Below are 21753 nucleotides of genomic sequence, written 5' to 3'. Positions count from 1 at the left end.
GCTCAATGGCCGTCGCTGCTAGTAGGGAGTTCTGATGTGTTCCCGAAAAAGCCATAAGAATATAAAACATTGTCTTTTGACTGACACCCGGTAACCGACTAAGCGGAGGGTTTTTTATTTTAAGTAATGCATTACAAATCATGAACACACGTTAAGAGATCTATAGAACAAAAACACACTGCATGCACCGGGGCACAATAGTACATTAAAAGTTATTAAAAAATAAGACAATATTGTTCCTCCACATTGAAGGTGCACAGTATTTGGCATTAAGCACAGAAAACAGATCACGCTACTGCAGCAGACAAAAACTCAATAGCTGCTAGATTTGCATTGATGCATGATTCTTCATCAGCTGAGGCTACAGGTAGTGTGTGACACAAACTCTGTCACTATGTTGGAAAAATATTCTACAAAAGTATTGTTTGCAATTTTCCCTTTTATCTCATACAGAATACGACCGTAAAAAACCTGCGTTTGTTTTCAGTTGAATTTGTGCCTTGGATGAGAGTACCGCGCTTAAAAGGTACTCTGAATCTTTACCAACAGACAAATATAATAGCATTGCAGCGTAGCTGACTTTGTATGTACAAGTTGATACATATTGATTTCAAGCAAAACAAGATTTTAATCATGATCCCACAATTTCATCACTCACTGTTTTTTAGCAATAAATTATTTAAGTCTGTCCAGTAGTCTGTACTCACAGCAGTTCAGATATGACACACTCCTGTCATCTGTATGCTTCTGAATCAAATGCAATATACATAAACATGCACAAAGTACAGCAATACAGAAAACACAACATAGGAAGCCAGTGTTATAAATTAAGCCGTGTGGCTATAACTTTTTCAGAATATACACAATCTTACCACAAATATATTAGAACTACTGTAGAAATCCGATGAGGAAATATAAGTAAAATGTTAAAAATACAATCTTGTACAACTGAGCTCGTATATTGTGGTTAGAGCTTCCTTCTTCAACTAAATACACCAATTAAAAAAATTTAAATGCATGTTGGCAAAATGGTTTGTAGTCTGAATAAAGACATCGAAAGAGAAAATGGATTCTATTGTATTTTTAGTTGAAGTGTTGTAAGCAGGCATATTTAAAAGGTGTACATGGTAGGGGCTTTTTTGTGTTACATATTCACAAAAGTAAAATGATACGGCAAAAATCTTCAGTCACAGTTAACTACATTGTGTCTTTGCAAACATTTTTTAAAAAGTTGATAAAACCCTTATATTTTCTTGGTTTGAGCTGAAGGCAAATTATTCAAATGACAGTGCGAGCTTATAAAATAAAATGAACCGCAGAAATGTATGAAGACTTAAAGTCACTAGAAGGGATGGCAGACAGACAATGAACACGGAAGATGGACAATTTTAAGTTTTCAAAAGAAATAAACATTGATAATACAGTATCTCTGTCACAAATGTGCCAATTCTTACTTAAACTCAACACATTAAAAATGCATTTCTTCAGCTAAGTATGGGATTGGAAAAGAAGTTCCATTAGAAAGTGCAATGTTGTTAATTACTCAAACTGTTGTCCCACTTTTGTTTTTCTTGGCATGTTCATTGTGCTCAATAAATAGAAGGCCCTATCGTAAGAACAAAGCTTCAATGTTCATAGCATAGCAGTTTTCTCTCTTGTACTCTTCCGTGTTTGGCAGTAACTTGCATTCAGACAGGAATGTACCAGCTGGTGACGACTTGGTAAAAATAGATGTAAACAGTTTTCCAGTTCTCACACTTCTCAAAGAGAGGAACTTAAAAACATCTCTCTCTCACACACACACACAGACACACACACAGACACAACATAGATGGGTGGGAAAATATATGAAATCCTATTATTTTGTGCTTTCTTTGATTATTCATTTAATAGAAAATTATCCTAGTAGTTGATCGAATGTTTATTTCCTTATGCTCGCCCTCACATGGGTTTGCCCTCGGTAGGTTTATTCACTTTCTTTTCGTATGACCCTCGATGTTTGTACCCCGAGACGTATCCCGAAGTGTCAACCATGTCCACTCGTCCCGCCTTACCCTTCCCGCGGCCGGTGTTGTCGAAACGCTCCTTGTGTGACCCTGTAAACTTAGTGGGGTCTGTCAGACGGCTCACTGTCGGGGAAGCCACGGCTCTCTACGAGGAAGTGAAGAAAACATTTGAGTAAATTCTGCGATTGCTGGTATGAAAAGTCAGTAATATTTACGCTTTGAGTCTTACCGTGACTCCTGCGATGACGGGTGTTTTCCCCTCAATCAGCTTGAAGACCTCGGCCTCAGCCTCGTCTCCAGCCTTTTCTTTATATTTCTTCCTGGCCAGATCTCCGAGTGCAACCTTGAACTCGTCGTATGTGATGGTGCGACAGGATTTCTTCCTGAAATGAAGGTGGAAAAGTAGCTTAAGTATGGGATAACACCTAATAGCACATAAAACCCCCGCAAAGAAATGATCTCAACTGTGTCTCCGGGGAAAGAAACGCTGTATTTAGGCTCGCTGTATCAACTTCTCTACAGCCTGTCGGAGTTTGAAAGCTTAAAATGAGAGCGGACGGTAGTGTACACAGAGCCATGTGTGATCACTTCAACATAGCAGATGTAAGACACAGCATGGAGATGGTATCCTGCTGAGATAAACAGTGAGAAACCGTTCACTGTTTGGATCTCGTCTCCCTGTACTTCACTGTTGTCTGAGCAACCGGACAGACTTATACACACGCACCTGTGGGCTGTATATGTGAGTGTGTCTTCATATCATGTATCATATTGTGTCCAGCTGCAGTAGTCAGCACCCAGAGCCCTGATGGTTTTAATTCAAGCTAGGGACCCTTAGACCTGTATTCTCATTTATAAGATCAAACTGTTGAAACAGCTGACAATACTACACCACAGATCATCATCATCATCATCATCAATTATTCTCCTTCTGAGAGTGCTCCAGCTGTTTAACTGGCCATTTGCACTTCCATGTAAAAAAGTGCATAGTAACACAAACACAAACAGCCATTGCCGTGGTGATGAATCACCTAAACAACAGACTGTAAAGCCTGCAGTCTTCCTGGGCAACCTGCTGTCATAGCAACAAGCTACAGTAAACAGGGATGTTTGGGTTTATTATTAATTTGACTCATCCATTGAGAGGTTTTGTTTGGGCGATCCATCATTGTTGAACATTTGAGAGCTCCAATTCCTTTGCGCCTGTTCCATGCTGTCTATTGTCAGAAGGGAAACTGGATTTCCAGCTGCCGTTTCTGTCCGGGGCAGTTAACTGTGCTCTCTGTGCACATCTCCCCATACTGAGTCATTTGATTCTCCAAAGTATTAAGGGTTAAGCTGTGTAAATAAACAGCAAATCAAATTCTGAGGAGGCTGCGATAAGGTTGAGAAGGACAAAGGTTTAGAGGGCGAGTTGAGCTTTGCTTCAGTCCGGGATACTGCGGTAGCTGACTTACTGTTTATTATAGTTCAACCATCTGCAGTACATGATCCATGTGCATCTGACACAACAGTAGTTGTCTGAATCCGTTTCATGCCAAGATGCTCCTTCACCGCCTACGTCTGTGTTCAGTGATAAGGAAACGCAACCGAAGCCGCCATAAGACCATGCTAGTAACCAATTAGTCCACACCAGATTTCTACCTCATCCATAGTTTACGCTGTGGTGTTCTGGCTCCAAGCAGGCAGACAGCACAGCAGAGACTCGATGTGCTGCAACAGACCTCCATATACCCACAATAAATATGGATTCATTCGGCCGTACTGTGATTAGCCAGTGCTCATTAAGATGTTTAATTTCTCGTGTGCAAGCAAAGAGCTTTGACACTGATTAAAGGGAAAGTGGAGATCTGCATGGAGATCTGCATGGAGATCTTTGGCATGGCAGCCCTGCCAGGCTCAGTCATGCCTGGAGTCAGAAACCACATGAAAACGAGCCCCCCCCCCCCCCCCCCCCCAGTATGTACCTCTTTTTATCCTGTGGCTGACTGAAGTGTTCGCACGCCACACGTTTTGTTCGGATTCCACTGTACAATCCTCCTCGACACAGCTGTGGTTTAATATGCAAGCGTCACATCTGAGCATCTAATGTATACAACGTTGCTCAAATTGACCACATTTCTAAGCATTGCTCACCAATGGAGTGGGATGTTATCAGGCGTAAATCCTGCAGTTAGCTTTAAGATCACTCTCTAGTATTGCCAAGGAAAATGTTCACAGCAGCAAACATGAACGCCCACTGCCATGCCAACTGTGTGAAAGTGCTGATGTGGGTGACTCACGGTCCTGGAAAACAAGGGTGCTCCTTTTGCTTTACAAATGGAGAAAGATTTGTCAAGTTTACTGTAAGACGTCATGGCTGAAGTAATTACGTTGCTTATTATCTTTCAGCAGAGGAAATGTATGATAAAGGCATCAAATAAATTCAAATATGTGAGTCAGTGTAAGTCTCGAGTATCTGAAGCCACATGCATGTTTGGCTATAGCTGAGGCCTGAATCCTGCCACTGCCTTCTTGTGTATCTCCTTTAACATGTTTTGTAAGTTTTGAATTTCGGAAACCAACATGCATTATCAAATCCATTTCATAGGAGGAACAATTCATTTTCAATACCTTGAAATATCTTTCTACATGATACACTTTAAGCAATTTTAGTTTCTGCTGTACTCTATGTCTGTAACAGTAGTGGTAAGTAGGTCCTAGTTTTGTAGAGTTAAATTTTCAGGAGCTCCTGGTGCTGCTTTTTGAAATATTGTATTTTACCTGTACACAGTTGTTTTTTTATAAAGACAGGAATAAACAGTTTCAAATTGAAAAATCCCACTAAAACCACTTTGGAATCTCCTGTATATAAGTATGTACACAAAGTGACTGAGATTGAGCTACGGTTACACACCAGCAGGAGATGGAAAATATATTAAATCAGTGTGAGATTCACACTCCTGATGACTTGATGACGAGTGGCTACACTCTTCTATCCTGGTTCATAACATCCAACCAGAATAAAAAAAAGATTAATAAAAAGCTGCTTTGTGTATGAATGAAGAGAAAATAAATAATCATGCGCAAAATAAATGTACAAACCCACATTGTAAAAGCCCTGCCCTTTCCTACACCAGCTTTATTATGCGTCACCTTACTGTATGTGGCTAACTTTTGGCCGCTCTGCTTTCCTTTACAAAACATTACTCTGTTTGCCAGCTACAATAAAAGTCCGTTAAGTAGCCTGACATGACTCATGATGAATAGACAACAGCATAATAAGGAAAAAACCTTTTCACCAAGTAAGACCTGCCTGTTGGTTCAATCTTTCTGTTCAGCGGTTACAGTTTGCTTGCTGAACCGGTATCCTGAGAGTAGTTCAGCAGCAGCACCATAACACTGCCTGTTAACTTTCTTTGAGGAACTTGATTATATTTAATCTAGGTTTTTGAGTAAAAACTTAACTTGACGTTTAAAGAGAGGTTTGAATTTTATATTTCTTAATTTTTTTAGCTAGTTTGAAAGGTAAACCGTGATTTAAAGGAGTTGGTGTGAGCCAGCCTGGATGTGGTGGGGAAGATATCTACACACGTCTGTCAATATGTTATCAGCCCAAATACATTCAGTACAGTTGGTCAATGTAAGCACAGCTGTACAGATGAAAAGTGTTTCTTCTTTGATGAAGTGATATTGAGGTCACAGCTTATTATTAGATTCTACTTCACGTAAATAAAGCAGTAGAGGATGAATCAAGCTGGCCTAAGGAGATACAGGATGAGCCATCATGGCCTCTTGCTCTGGCTGCTGCTTCTGATTTACAGCCGAGCCAACTTGATAAATAAGAAACAAAGGCATCTTCCAAAACAAAGCCCGAAAACATGGAATTCAGTAACTATGAAAGATCTGCCTCAGAGCTGTTTCTATCATGCTTGTGCCAATTTCAGTTTGACAAAGTCAAATAGTGTTTGCTTAATGTTTCCTTGGAGCAGGCCCTAATGAAACAGTTGACATCTTAATTAGGTATTATTAATAAGGTCGGGGCCTGTTTTACTTGACTGTGTGTGTGAAGACGATACCACAGATTCAATTCTCTGAACACTAATGAAATAGAGTAGAAACATTGCTACAGTGCAGTCCAGAGACAGTTTTCCTCTCCACTTCTGTGTTCCTAACAACCATAATGGTACCCTGTTTGCACCACTTTAGTGGCCTCTTGGGCATGCTGATCTGGGTGACTAAGCCTGTAGTCATCTCAGCCGCTGCACCCGTGAAGTAACACTGAAGTAAAAGAATCCTGTAGTGGCATGCCTGTTACAAGATCTTAGCTGGTTCAGATGTTGGCAGATTAAGTGAAAGCAAAAGACATTTAAGCAGTGAAAGGTAGCTTAAATAGGCTCAAATAAACAATATTGTCTTTCTTACTTGACTTTGCTGAAGACGATGTCAACGTCAGTGAGGGTGATGTTCTTGCCGTCAATCACGCCACAGTCCTTGCAGAGCTTGGACCAGTTCTTGCCGTGCAAGTCTTTGCCGGTGGCGCGAGTGTCACCGTGGATGGCGAAGCGGCGAAACGACTCTTCCAAAGCGGTCACCTCCACTGGTGTGGACGAGCCCGCGCCTCCGTCACTGGTCCCATTAGACTCAGTTGAAAGCCTTTTGGACAGCCGGTCTCTAGACTGTTCACTGTGCGGCTGTAAAGGGGCCGAGCCCATGTTAGGATGTTTGGCTGTCTGGACTTTAAAGTCGTCTATGTTGTCTCTGAAGGGGGGGGAAAAAATACATCATCCACATGATGTAAGAGCTGTACGTGGCAGTTTTCAGTTGAGGTGATATATTGGAAAATGTAGTACACGCACTGAAGCTACTCTTTCGAACCACACAACTAAGTATTCAGAACACAAGAGGTCCTATTGGCTTCACATCAAGTAACAGCATTAAATAATTCTTATCAAGATTTACAGGAAAAGTTAATGGAGTTGATCACAATCAACAGATTCAAGAGAAAAGGGACAATTAATCACAGTCTGTACAGCAAGTAGAAAGAACATGAGATCTAACGGAAAAACTCTTCGGCAGAACGATAACAGTGTGTGATGACGATGCCTGAAGGTCAAGACACAGCTCGTCAGCAAGCTACTTCTGGTACAATTAGTTTGTTTTTGTGCTCACACTGCCTCTGAATGAGGCAGATGTCTTGCTTGTTCTAGTAAAGAGGTGAAGGATATAAATAGATCTCTGTGGAATTCAAAAGGCGCACAAATCAAGAACCAAGAGAGCAGATGGACATTTGAACAAACACACGAAAATGTGAGGTGAAGGCTCATAACATGACTTCTAAAAAAACAAAAACTTACTTCTGGTCTGCCATGCTTGTGCGGGAATTTGGTTCCTTCTGTGCAGTGCTTGAATTAGCTGACTTTGGTTTTCTCTTTGTGCTGTGAAAAAGATGAGAATGGAGGTGAATACTGCGAGAGGATGTGTCTGCACATATGCGAGTGCCAGAGAGTGGAAGGGATGAAACAAATTAAACCAAAGCAATAAACACAGCACAACAAAAGGTACATTCCACATATATGCTCGTCATATATACTTGTCACTCTTTAATCGCGCTCCAATAAAAACACAATTATTTACGACATAATGTCTAATCCAGTCTGGCACACAGACAGGACTATATTTAAGGAAAACATTCTGTCACGGTTTAGGCTTTGCCCCCTGTGTTCCTGTGTCTCTGTCTCTGTGTCTGTGTCCCCTGATTGCACTCATCCTACTCACCTGCCCAGTCCACCCAGCTGCCTTCAATCTTCTCATCACCCCACACATATATACTCCCCTGCTTTCCCTGTTCTGGTTGTCAGATCGTCCTTGTTCGTTCCCCTGTCTGTCCCAGTATTGTGTCTCCCTCGTGTTTGCTCGTTGCTCTAGCGTTTGCTCCTGATTTATCCTTTTGCCTTTCTTCTGTGTTTTTGGATCTTTTCCCCCGCTCCGTTGGAGGTGCTTTAAGTTTGTTTATGACCTTTTGGACCAGTAAAGATTCCTAAGTTTAAACTTCACCTCGTCTCCAGTGTCTGTGTCTGCGTTTGAGTCTCCGATCTGCCCCTCGGGTGTGACACATTCAGAATGAAGTGAATAATAACCACAGAAAAGGAACAAAATCATCATTAACTCCAAATTAACCCCAGATAACGTCTGTCTGTAAGCTATTCTTCGTTGTGACAGATCCTCAAAGGTTGCATTTGCACACTGAGCAGCATTGTCGCTTTCCTCTCCAGCTTAAGATGATTTCATTCAGTCTGACTTTAGGGATTCCTCTCTAAACACATCATCGTCCTGACTTGCATCTCTTTGTATAGAGCAGCAGCATCTCACCATCAACTCAGCCTCACACTTAAACCACAACTGAAGTGCTTGCATTAGTCATTAAGGTAACTTTACTGCCATACAAAATATCAAAAAGCCCCTCTGCTATTATTAATAAGAAAATGTAATCCAAGTGATGGTGCTCTGCTCACCTTTCAGCTGTCCCCATACTTAGCTCAGCATCCTTAAAGGACCTGTGTTGCCATGGCAAAGTACACCGTCCTCAACAAAGTCTCTAAAACCAGTAACTGCACTTGCTTCAATTTAAACTAGATGCTAACAAGATGCCAACTAGAGAGAGATGTCGTGTCCTGTGGACCTAACCGTCTGCTCCAGCTACCAAGGTTTCAAGCAAGTCCCTCAAGTCGCCAATAAAGACTTTCACTCACCCCCAGTGGCCCCGTGTAAAGCGAAGGGTTGTGGACCCTGTGGCCAACAATTACGAATGTGACCTTGCTAAGTACAGCTGACACTTGAATGGGTACAAAAGGTCCAAGATTGACACTGCATAAAGCCATTATAATCACGATGTCAATTCTTAGAGGGACAAAAAAGGAGATTATTAATGTCTATGAATAATGGCATTCAGAGCAACAGACACTGGGAACCCATTGTCCAATGCTAGTGGCTTCTCTGTCTGACCCATGCCCATTTATTCACACATACACGCATGGTGACATCGCAGAGTACCACGATTGATGGAAGGGGTTTTGTAGTCATATGTCATCGAGGGCTCAGGCCAAGACAATCCAAATAGTTATTGAGGTTGTTGATGCCTCAAGGTTTTATTTATCTAGTATACATACCATTAACAAAGTACACGTAAAACATGGTTACATATCGTTTTTAACATCCTATGATCGATCTTTGTAGCTGTGCCTATTTTCAGTGAATATGTGTACATTTGCACTCAATGTTATGGGAATGCTGGGGTTATAAATGGGATGTTACCACTATTTGTCTGTTTAGGTCAATCATTTTATAACAGTAAATTAAATTTACAATTTAGCCCAGAATTTGCACTTTAACCATTTTAATATTTAAAGAAAACAACAACATTGCTTACATGTGGAATAAGAAAAAATAACTTAAAAAAAAACTTAAATATATCTGAATAAATATTCAAGCATCAAATCTAATTAATCATTTTCTTTTCGCTCAATCATTTAGTCTATAAAATGTCAGAAAATAATGTCCACAAGGTAATATCTTTAACGTACATGTTTTGTACAACAAACAGCCCAATACCCAAAATAAATTCAATTTACAAACAATATTCAATCCACCAGAAAATTGTCACATGTGATGCTGGAACCAGAGACCAAATATTATATGATAGAAGACTTATTAAAAGACAATTAATCAATTATCAAAATTGTTGGCAATTCATTTTCTATTGGACAAATCAAATAAGTCCCTTTAGGTCATCACACACACACATTGGGTTTTTTATGTGGGAGATTTACTGACTTATAATCAATAGAATTTCACTGTAATTCCAAAAAGGAAATTATATTATTTCAACTAATATTCATAAAAATAATATGATACTGAGGTTCCATCTAATACTAACGAAACAGTCATTTAGTGGAGATCCACATCCTTTCAAATAGAGTAACTACTTGCTGTGTGTTTTCCTTTGTGCTTAAATGACAGCAGACACATCTTTGTGAGAAACAAAGGAATCTTTTTACTGCCTCTCCTCCTCCTCTAATTTATAGTCAGTAGTTTCAAGAGTCCAAGTCCTCAGTACAACAAGCCTCCTCAAACCACATCATGTTCAATACATGAAGGAGAGGTCATTAACACAGTTCAGTGGCCTGAAGTAGAACACAAACAGAGATGAAAGGAAATGTAGTGCTCTGATAGACTATAAACCCATTATAAACTGTATAGTATGGAGTACAGATTATTTGGTGCTGTAAAGCTGTACTTTACCAATACGGTGTTTTGGGCCAAATTCCTACTCTGTGTATTTTAAAAATGAGACCAGTACGACCATCGTGGTAGTGGTTTTGTCCTGTGTCTTTTTTTTCCTGCCCCACTTTGCCACATACTCACGAGAAGCCATTTGGTTAAGGGCCGATCTCCAGAGACAAATCTGTAACTGGATGACAGCATGCTTACATACACTCGCCTTCTGGCAATACACTGCACAGATGAGTGCTTTAACCATAAATTGACCCATTTTTAACTGCATCTATTCATAGCAACAATACGCAGCCATGGCTGGAACATTCTATTCATTCTCAAGGGAGGAGATCAGCCGGTAGATAACATGCAGGCTGAAATACCAAAAAACGAAACTGTTTTTCAGTTTGGCAAATGGCGTTTCACCCACAAAATGATGACACTGTTGTCAGTGTGATGTGAGTGTGTGTGTGAGATGAGAGTTTGACCGAGGCCTACTCCTCCAACGTGGTGAGTGGGCATGCAGAGATCCCATCTGCTTTCTATCTAGATCAGTGTCCTTTCCAGGCAGCTGCTCAGGAATGTGACGTGTCAGTCAATCAAAATGTAAAACAGAGACCATCGTTACTACACTGAAGCCCCCAGTGTCCTCAAAACGTATCTCCATCCATAGTCCACCATATCTACCAGTTTTCTGCTATGTATACTAGTGACTACTCCTCTGTGCCGTACCTCCATTATTAACCTAAAACTAATAAAACACATTAGTGAGCCATAGAGCTGCAACGATTAGTGGATTATTCTATTAGATCACCAGAAAATGAATTGCTAACTATTTTCATCATCGATTAACTGTTAACGTCATCATTCAAGCAAAACGAGCAAACATTTGATGGTTCCAGCTCCTCAAAATTGAGAATTTATAATAAATTTGATATTTTTTGAGACAAAACAAGTTCCTTCATTACAATGAAGGTGTGTGTTGTGGTTTATTTTGACATAATTATGTGTGTCTGTGTGTGTATGTATTATTTATATATATACACATAATATAACTAGTTTCTAGTGCACCTAAGGTGCATTACTCCTCTGCAGAAAATAGATCCCAACAAACGTATACTTAAAACTACAGTGCCCAGCTGTTTAAAGAAAATATTTGTCTCTTTATAAAAATAAAACAAGATATTGTGACCCTTTTTTAATATCTACATCTGCATGCAGAAAGCAATAAGTGAGTGCCAGACAGCATGGCAAACATACGGAAGCCTTATCCTTCGACATGGTCTGTTTCAGGCACTGACACCACTAAATAGAACCTCTAAACCATTTCCCAGTTTGGCCACAGTCCCCCACCCTCACTGTTCCCCCAAAGACATAAGGAGAGCGAGTATGACATCAGCATGCTGCAGACCGGGTCTGAGGTCACCACCACGCCGTCTCTATTCAGTCCTCGCCTCCCTAAGCCCTTTCACTGCTCGGTGAGTCAAAGATCTTGGCAAGCATTGTGTGCAGTAGAAAAACAAGATGTTTGAAACAAGCAGCTACAGTGGTTATTGTTGGCAGCAGCAGCAGCAAGCCAAATAGAGGTATAAGGCAGTGTAAAGTCAGCCGTGGGGTCCTTATGCAACCCCCGCATTTGTGAGGAATACATTATGCCATAAACAGCATAAGTGTCCCTGACATGACTCAGATGGAGAGAGGTCTGTTGATCCAGCAGCAAATTAGCTCTGAGTCCAGTTTAATTTTTTTTGAAGCCAGACTGTGTTGTTTAATGTCTCTCTTAGTCAATCAAGATAAGTCATTTTTAAGTCTTTGTAATGACAAAGAAATGCCATGTAGTGTCTTTGTTATCTTCTCCTGCAGCCACACACACACACACACAGAAAAACAAAATGTGCCCTTTCGTGTAGTAAAGAAAATGCTGTCGGACTGCAACACCTCATTTTGCCCAGAAGCATCCCTTTTATTTTGGAAACCTGACCTGAATTTGAGTCACCATAAACAAAATAGGGTAATTTACACTCTGAGATGAATTGTTTGTGACAGAACCCAAAGGCTCTTGGACCAATGCAATGAAACCTAGGACAGTGAAATATGGGACAAAGTCAGTGACTGTTTTTTCTTCTCATGCATACCTAATTTAACCTATGGGGAATGCTGCTACAAAACCATTTACTGAGAAAAAAATGAACATACCTTCCTTAGATGTACTGTATTTGAAGGGCCTCCTAATATCCTATTTATTATCCCTAAGAGCAATTCACAGTAGATCAGGATGCTAATAAAAGAGGGCGTCATTTTTTTTTTTTTCATGCATAATTATGTAACTACACATGTAAGCCAGCAGCTTGGCATGAAAGCTGCAGCAACATGCCAAATACATTGGCATTCTTTCTGACAAGTAACGATGCTTATTGCAGAAGCCTTCACTCTGGCTCTCATCGAGCCCGCTTTAAAAAAGATAAACAGAGGAGAAAAAGCTCGTGTTTATGTTTCCAGACATGGCGGCAGCTGTGTCAGTGCGAAACATGTTACATAAACTTGCAAATGCCAGATTCACACTGAGTCCACGTGATCAGGTTGATATATTGTCAGACCCTGATGGGTGTCTGCCAATGCAGAACATGGCATTTTAGGAAAATACCCTTTCAAATTTGATTCAAGTTTGGGCAGAGCATGCTGCCACACACCCTTGCAGATTTAAAGGCATCTTATGTTGCGAATGCAGTAGCATGAACAGGAAGCATGCGAAGACATGAAAACAAAACAAAGAGCACCTTCAGGAATCAGCTGAATTGTGTGTGGGTTGTCATCGAAATCTGCATTTGTCATAATGTGAAAACATGCAGGTGTAGCATGAGCCAAAACAAGCAACAATTTGAGAAATGATGGCAAATAAAGTTATAATCACCTGGTGATGTAATCCTCCCCCTTCTTGTCAAATTCACAAAACCATAATTGCGCGTCGCGGAGTCCTGAAGTCTCTTTCGTCCGCGCTGCCTGAACTCAAGTCTGCTCGACGGTTTGATTCTCTCCGAGATGCTGAAGAGAAACCAGCGCGCTGATTGGCTGCCCGCCGTGCGCGACGAGCTGTTTTCTTCTTGCCTCGGTGTTGTTGCCTGTGATGGTGCCACAGTGCTCAGTGGAGCGCTCATAAACAAGTGGTCGGAGCTCGGCGCAACTTTTTGGTGCTTAGAGAGGTGGAGAAGGAAGATGTACACACTGGACGTGGATGGTTTTATGTTGATGCATTCATTATTAATAAACAACCAGTATGAAGCCCCTGTGTGTGTGTGTGTGTGTGTGTGTGTGTGTGTGTGTGTGTGTGTGTGTGTGTGTGTGTGTGTGTGTGTGTGAGACCATGAGCCACAGAGGGAGGAAATGAGAGGCCAAGGGTCACATACAAGCAATACAAATATTTTTAAGATTAGTGCACTTTGATCATGACTTGTTCAAGCACAGGAGTTTTGAATGTTCCGGTTGGTCAGTTGGCTCGAGGGAATTGACTCGCAGGACTTCACTTTATATCAAGATGGGAAATTCTCTGTCGGCAAACAGGATGCTTATCTTGCCAAGACTGCCCTCTGAATCTTACTCATCTGATGTCCAGTGTGCAAATGTGTTACATAACCAGTAGCCCAATGGTTGGACATGGATGGACATTATGTAACCTCTAGCCTTACTGATGGTCCAAATAATACAGTAATTCCAAGCTCTCGGATATACTATTCAAAGACAGGGGCAAGTGGCAAAAACATGCATCTCTATGAGCAAAAGATCATGATAAAAAACAACCTGAACTGGGAGAAATCACTTGATGACTTAATAGTCTATCTAAAGCTGCTTCGAGTGCGCCACCTTGTGGTTAATAGCAGTCCTCACCCCATTTGGTGTTTCTCAATAATTTCCCCTTTAATGGAAAATAAATAATTGGAAGGGAAAATAATTAATAACGGGTGTAGTTGTTTGTATTAATGGTCTTATTTTGTAAGCTCATACATGTAAATGTTACTGTTTGAGGTTTCAGGCTTTTGATATTGCTTGCAGATATGTTCTTCCTTTCAGACATTGCAAATAATAAAAAAGGATTCTTGCATTTATATTACAACTAATGCCCAAAAGAAAGCTCTGGACTATTGCCTCAGTGTTGACCAAAATACACACAGTACACCTCCCATACATTTGCCCAGTGTCACACTTTACACTATTATGTAGGATTTGATAACGGAAATGTTGCAAATTAACCATCAACATCAAATATCAGATGAAATAACCTGCATTAAATACATCTGTATCAATAACACAACAAAGACACAGGTAAATATAACAAATCTATGGTTTAAATACACGTATACTGCCATCTAGTGGTAGAAATGGTAAACACTCTTAATCTCTTAATTCTCTAAAATATATTTTGTTTTTTACAGCAGATGTCAATGTAGTCACTTGTTGCATTGTACAATATGCTTGCAAAGAAACACTTTTTGCTTTATTCAATTTACATCCGTTACAATTAATGAACTTTTTGTAAAACCATTTTCCGGTTTAAACATGGAAAACCATTATGGTTTTGTAACAGAGCCTTGTACGAGAAGCTGTCCTGTAGTCATCAAGAGAACTTGTTTTAAAGCATGTATATCAAATGTTTTATGTTTAAAGACTGACATTTTCTGAATCACAAGGCTCGAGGAACTGCAACACGCATCCTGTTTCAGAACAATACCACGAATAAAGAACAGCAACAACAATTCAATCTGTCTCTGTTGTCTGCCTGTCTCTCTCCCACTCAGTCCATCTGTCTGTCTTTCTCACTCACACTCATTCACTCAGTCTCTCTCTATCTTTCTCTGTGTGTCTCTCTCTCATACAGTCATTCAGGTCTTAGAGATTTTGAGAGGACTTTTCCCTTTCACACATGTTTTACATGTGTTGTAAATGACTATAAAATGAATCTGGAAAGAGTGTATTATGTTCCCTTTTGTTGCAAAACCAGCAAAATCATACTTAAATAAAATGAATGAGAAACAAAAAAGTACAACGTTCATGAACTACACATGCTCACTTTTCTATCACATAAAAATAACAAGTAAAGACATGATGTATACGACTCTCACAATTTGAAGAGCAATATTTTATTAAAGCCATATAATAAATGATATTAAAGAATATTCTCTCCTATATCGGTCACATCACAGGCAGCCCACTCTGAAACGATATAGATTAAAACAAAATGTTTTCATTTCCACTCAAACTGTTCCCCTATCATTTTAAAAACCAGCCTGTTGTGTCCACAGATTCTTTTCTGGGCTCTTGTTGGGAGAGAGCTCTCTCTTTGTGTTTCAGGTCTGCCGAGCCCCTTTCTCAGTGCCTGTTCACACCTGCATCTTGTTCAACAATCAGTGAATCTGCATATCTAATCCCAGAGTCAGAGGTCTTGTCCCCTTTTGGCCCTTGAGCTGTCTGTTGTTGCTGCTCTGTGTTGGAGTTTAACTGATTGCATCTTGACACAGCTCTGCTAAAATCCTGATACTTTGTTTTAAAAAGTTGTGGTGACTTTGTTTAAAGAAGCCTTGTAGGGGTTCTCTGCCATTTCTTTGGCACTAGTTTGTTTCCTGGTTCGTGGCTAGTAAGGGAGTTTAGTAGTCGTTTTGTTTTCAGTAGAATCATTGAGTTTTTGTTTTCTAGCTAGTTTGCTTTCTTTTGTTTGTTGTTTTGCTCTTGGAGACCCGAACAGCTTTTTTACTTCTGTTTGTTGCTCTCTTCATTTGTTAATAAAGTAGGTAGTAGCCTTTTACTTTCTGTGTCGGCCCCATCTTTTGCTTTCCTCAAAGGTTACTCCTTGTGTTCCCCTGAACATCAAGTGCAGGTTGCAACACAGCCCTGTAGTGGTAACAATATGTGACAGCTTACAAATGGACAAAAACTACAACACTATTAGACAACATTTGATTTACCTGCTACTGTCCCTTCTTCAAATTCTTGAATAAAATAGATGCGTACATTTATAAAACAATATGGTGGCTCACAAATGACAATGTATTTAGCTATAAAAGGCTCTCTCTTTGGCCATCGGATAAAATGACAAGATGCTAAAAGTTACTGTCTACATTATTTGATACCCATTTGGCTCACAATATGAATTGTAACATCCAGTATCATGTTCCAGCCTTTCAGGAAGATGCCAGAGTACATCCAGCTATCTGAATCAGGCTAGTGGAACAAAGGCTAACATGAAACTGGGGCTGGACTTTGACTCTCTATACACGTAAGTGAGATAAAACAATGCTTTAAATAATTCAACCGTTATAAAAAAACAGTGTCGGCTTTTTTAAAAACATGACGGGTCCACAGCTATTCAGACTGCATACAAAATGTCCTCTGGATGAAATAACTGTTCCATGTTCAAACTGTGGTTTCAAGTCCAATGCGTCCTCTGTTTCCTAATTTCTCAGAGCAGCATATCCTGATGCACCACCATGCAAACATTTGTTACTGCTAAGTATCATGTGGAGTCATAACTGAGCTTCCCAGAGGGTCCTGCACTCCAGGAACACGGTGAACAGACTTCTCACTCGCACTCTGAGCCTCTTTAGTGTCGGGCCTCCAGCTTTTGTTGCCGCTCACAGACAGTTCCCCTTACAGACACAGGAAACAAAAGGAGACAAGTATTAATTACAAACTGCAATAAACGTGACAGAAAAAATTATCTGTGTGCAATGAATTTGCATGCATCCTATGTTTCCATTTAATTTACACTACAATGCAGTCAAGTAACCCTCTTACATATATAATATGAAACTTTTCCTACCTGTAGTTTGTGGTGGTGTATTTATTTCCTCCTAGAACTTTATAAATGAGGTCAGAACAATAACACGAGTGCTGCAGGGATGTTGTATTCCTGTAGGCCAACTACAGATGTTAGCATTGCACTGGTTCCCCTGACAAAAAGCCAATGGGAGTTTTCTATTGGATTTTGGAATATTGCAGCTCTGTGGCAAACACAAGTTTGTAATCTACATGTTTTGTTGAGCAAGATCATTTTCACAAATTAACACCACTGTTATGGTTTTTGAAGAGTGAATGCTATCGGCAGAAATAACAAGCTAACATTTATTTATTGGTTTATTTGGTTAGGGACAGTGCACATTTATAAAACATTGCTGTAGCCAAGAGGCTATTTTTCAGCTATAGTCCCAGACTTAGTCCTAACATTGGGTTATAAACGGACCACACCACGGTCGCACGAGCGCGAGTATACACAACGAGGCTGTGACGGCCGACTACTCAGTGTGATGATATGTAGTAGTCTCATTTAGCCACGTCTTAGCAACCACCTTTTTCTCAAAAATTCACGAGAGGGGTATCTACTGACGTATTTTATATCAAAGAACATGAATCTCTCAAGCTTGTGTTAATCACAGACATTATTTCAGGCATCTAACCAAAAACCCATTCAAAAGAACAATGACTTTATAGACAAGGGGACCAGAAGGGCAAAAATGCACTCATTCCTGCAGCACTCTATAGTGAAAGTCAAATACTTACTTGCTGTGTTCTTTGTGGGATTTTCTGTGCCATAGCTATTCTCTTTATCTGCTGATTTCCTAAAGTTCTCCACCTAGAAAACAAAACAGAATATTAATGTAGCATTACCCATTCGATGCATGTAAAATAATTAAAGTGAGATATAAGTAGACATGCTTACCTCAGTGCATATAGACTCTGAAAGTCGGCTTGTGAGCGGGCCTTTATCGTCAAATTTGCAGGTACTGCAGGAAAACCAGAATGGCATTATTTTTTCTAAACAAAACTAGCCTTACAAATAGTATAATAAGAACTTTAAGGATGTTTACCCTGAACTATGTGATAATGCTGGCTCACAGTCGATTGAGCTCTCTTCAATCTTTAAAAAGAAAAAAGGAAACATTTTTACACACATGGCACAATGAACAAACTACTGTCCGTGAGAAGCAAAGGACAGGTCTCACCTGTGGGGCCTTGCTATTGATTTTCGCATCTTGTGGATTTCCTGCTTCGATGTTTCTGGCTTCTTTTTGGCGCTGCCTCTTCACATAATCGTATGTGCTTATGCCTTTATAAACTGTAAAGCCGAGAGGAGAATAGTGAGGAATAATGACTGGCTGAGGTGAAAAGAGCCCTATAAAATGTGTGTCTTGAAGATTGTGACTCACAGAGGAAGAAGTGGAAGCCCAGCAGATGACCGAGTAGCAGCATGCAGGCGATGCTCAGCATGGCTGTTGTGAACGCTAATATAAGGAGACCAGCCGAACTCGTCTTTATGGGTGCTAAGGGTAAAAACACCAGCCAGGTACCATTCCCCAGCATACCTACAGAAAGAAGGACAAAAAGAAGAGTAACACTCAAACAGCTTTTGATTATGCAATTACCAAAATGTGATCAAAGCTGTTTTTAAAAAAGCTCAATATTATGGTGACTCACTATCATACTGTGGGGCGGTCCGCAGGCTGTTTGGATCCAGGTAATGCTGAATAAATATGAAAAAAATCACAACAACGAGCAGGAAGACGCCGAGCATAGCAGAGGACAGTGCCACAAAGAAGCACCTGTAGGCACACACAAACGCTGATGTTAGTTCATAAAGCATTCCACCTTTCATTTAAACATCAGACATGAGGTCAGATACACAAAGTCCATCCACAACCTTCTCTTACCGGTAGTTTCTGCCACCCACACAGGTGTTCAGCCATTTGCAATGGTGATCAAAGTCCTCCACGCACTTGTTGCAAACGCCACAGTGTTTTGCTTTGGGCCCACTACGTGAAGATTGATTATGTTAAACGTCATAATACACAACTTTTGCACGATTGCCAAACTATATTGCTTCTAATTTAGAGAAAGCTAAATCCCATTAGAGAATACGTACACCTTGATATCACATAGATAACAGTGTAGGTCCTGGATGACATGCGGTTGCTTAGTCCTGTCAAAAAGCGCCATTGGACTGGAATAGCTCCGTTTGGCCCTCACATTGACATCCGCCGGGTCTATTGTCGCAGTAGCAATATGGGCCAAAAAGTGTACGATAAATGCTATGCCAGTCAGCTGCACACAACAAGAGTCGAGGAAAACAGCAATAACATTAGAAAGATACTGCAATATGTGACAATACAGTGCAGAATAGTAATTGGCCCAAGTGTAAAAGAAACTGCAATCTGTTGCAAACAAGTGGATCTTTTGTGTGAGAAATGAAGTCCGTTCTGAAGAAATCAACTGTTCCTATGGCTGAGTGAAGCCTCAGTTAAACAAACCAGTGTTGACATCATGCAGCATTCAACATGTGACAAAAACACCACTGATTGTGTATTTTGGGCTTAATAGAGACCACAGTAACAGAGACAGAGTCACGTCTGGTGTGACTGCAGCCCATACAGACAGGCCACACAACAACATCCTTGTCTTGTCCTGCAGTCCAAACAAAAAGCGTAGCAGAGACTAATGTTAAATACCCATTGATGCACACTTAACAGCCAGCTACTACTACAACAACAACATTTCAGCTGCGTGTTAAGGATACAGCATAGAGCACATGGTTCCACGGCAGAGGCAGAAGAGGGATATAGATGCCAAAGCTGACTATGGTGAGGTAGCCGAACACCAGCCAGCCAACCACTTGGAAAGCCTGAGGGGGCCATGACCATCCGTTCATCCTGGGAGGCTTCGAGGGGACCAGCTCGTTTCTACTGCTGCCACGCACGGGAGATGTGCGTCTCAGCTTTTGGCTGAAGCAGTTCATCTAGAGAATAAACACAGTCAGATGAGAAGGAGCTTCTTCCCGGCGCCTTCACACATCCATCCACACATTACACGCAAGTCCACACATTACACGCAAGTCTAGCTCCAGCAGAGCGTGGCTGTATTTGCTGGGGAAATGAGTTAGGAAAATGAGTTGAGCATAATGATACAGTGACTGTTCAGCCATTATGGACCTACACTCAGACTGCATTTAGCTAGGTATGCCTAATACACTGGCAAATATGTCAACAGTCATAGTTTAACCTCATTGGTATATATGAGGTGGACAACATATCAGGAATATTAGTCAACAAAAGTACATGAACATAAAGTTTAACCAACAAACGGTTGCAACAAAAACTGAACATCGTAAACTTCATGAAGGTACAGTTGGACTAAATACCAAACTGTTGTATTGCATTAGTTTTAGATAACTTTACTTAATATACTGGCAGAGGCCGTGCCTTATCCATCTTTACAAATGGCAAAGGCATCAGTGCATAAATATATATATATACACATGTACACCAAGGAGGATATTGTCACATAGCCTAAAGAAAACAGCTGATCCAGAGTAAAAGAGTCACACAAAGTGCTACATTCCTTTCTTTCTTTCTTTGTAAAAGGTCTTGTACTCATATGTTTTGCTCCTGGCCTTATGCCTGACACAACACTATGATCAAAGTTCACCAAGTCATCCACAAAACCTGGAAATAAACTATAATTTGTGGACTTTTTAGCAATTAATGTTTTAATTTTATTACTGAATAAGACTACTTAGTGAAATTTATGTTAGCTAATAAAGGTCCGGATGTTTGTTTTATGAAGTAACTAACGTTGATGTTGAGTTAAAGGTGGTGTGCTTTAGCTCACTCTGCATTGTGTCAAATTCACTATTCAAATCTTTTTTACGGCTTGAAAATCTAAATAGTCATGCCAACAATAACCTGTACGGGTTTCATATCACAATAGCACAGTCTATAAAGAGTTTTAAGCAATGTTGAATCACTTACTTTTGCCGTTGAAAGAAAGCGACCATCAGGTTAAAATAATATGCTCCTGTTCAATTACAGACGGAGAACCATCGCTTGATACCAAATGATTAGTTTATCAGTAGAGCACGTGCTCGAATATGCAAAACACATCGCGCGGACAAAAGCGCTTAAAAAACACCCGTAAAGACGATTAAAATGCTCCGACGTCCTTTGATTTGTGTCACCGAAGGACGTGAATCAGAAGTTGAAGAATCAACTCAGCAGGTCGGAGCGGCGCTATGGAAACGGCCCTACTGCGCATGTGCACTACAGCTCTGCTCAAGATACCGAGCTTTCTTTGTTTTGACTGTGGCCCTCCACTGACTCTGTCACCGAGTGTCTGCGCATCTAGCGTGCAGATCAAACTCAATCTGGAGAATTCCCATGAGAACAATAGCGAACTGCAACCACAGATATATCAACACGACACTTCTGCTTTCAAAAATAAAGCCCAATTCTTTCACAGCGGAATCTCATCTCAAATGTCTATATGAGTGTCAATGTACACTGCATGCATGTTGCTTTCTTTTCACTTCCCTATTGTTTCTCTCGTACTGAAACAATAGCAAACGTTGCTCAATGAAAGCCCATTCATGGGAGTTTACTGCTGCACAAATCTGAGGACTCAGCAGTGCATCTTTACCACAGCTGGACGATCTTAAAACATGCTTTTAATGCACTAAGTT

At 40.4% G+C, this 21753-nt stretch overlaps 2 protein-coding genes across 5 annotated transcripts; both read right to left on the bottom strand.

The window, feature by feature from the left end:
* Positions 1-69: 69 nt before the first annotated feature.
* Positions 70-13307, bottom strand: tppp (tubulin polymerization promoting protein). 2 transcript variants are annotated; one of them, XM_076109068.1, is made up of 6 exons: positions 13171-13290; positions 13037-13078; positions 7343-7423; positions 6411-6746; positions 2236-2389; positions 70-2151 (listed from the first exon to the last, which is right to left on the bottom strand). In XM_076109068.1, exons 3-6 carry the CDS (start codon positions 7354-7356, stop codon positions 1942-1944), a joined length of 714 nt encoding a protein of 237 aa, XP_075965183.1. In that variant the 5' UTR covers positions 7357-7423; positions 13037-13078; positions 13171-13290; the 3' UTR covers positions 70-1941. The 2 variants fall into 2 exon arrangements, with proteins under 2 accessions (XP_075965183.1, XP_075965184.1); XM_076109069.1 differs by lacking the exon at positions 13037-13078 and having other exon boundaries at positions 13171-13307.
* Positions 13308-14577: 1270 nt separating this feature from the next.
* zdhhc11 (zDHHC palmitoyltransferase 11) lies at positions 14578-21691 on the bottom strand. Of its 3 annotated transcripts, none has more exons than XM_076108914.1 (11): positions 19816-21691; positions 19165-19343; positions 18953-19054; positions 18720-18844; positions 18452-18607; positions 18248-18360; positions 18113-18162; positions 17965-18028; positions 17805-17877; positions 17068-17104; positions 14578-16894 (listed from the first exon to the last, which is right to left on the bottom strand). In XM_076108914.1, the coding sequence occupies exons 1-11, from the start codon at positions 20032-20034 to the stop codon at positions 16849-16851; spliced, it is 1164 nt and encodes a 387-aa protein (XP_075965029.1). In that variant the 5' UTR covers positions 20035-21691; the 3' UTR covers positions 14578-16848. The 3 variants fall into 3 exon arrangements, with proteins under 3 accessions (XP_075965029.1, XP_075965028.1, XP_075965030.1); XM_076108915.1 differs by having other exon boundaries at positions 16872-16894; positions 17068-17157; XM_076108913.1 differs by lacking the exon at positions 17068-17104.
* Between the last annotated feature and the right edge of the window lie 62 nt (positions 21692-21753).

This window comes from Anarhichas minor, unplaced genomic scaffold, assembly GCF_050575085.1.
Source record: "Anarhichas minor isolate MPS153535 unplaced genomic scaffold, ASM5057508v1 ptg000041l, whole genome shotgun sequence".
Taxonomy (NCBI): Eukaryota; Metazoa; Chordata; class Actinopteri; order Perciformes; family Anarhichadidae; genus Anarhichas; species Anarhichas minor.
This window is presented reverse-complemented; position numbering and strand designations above follow the sequence as displayed.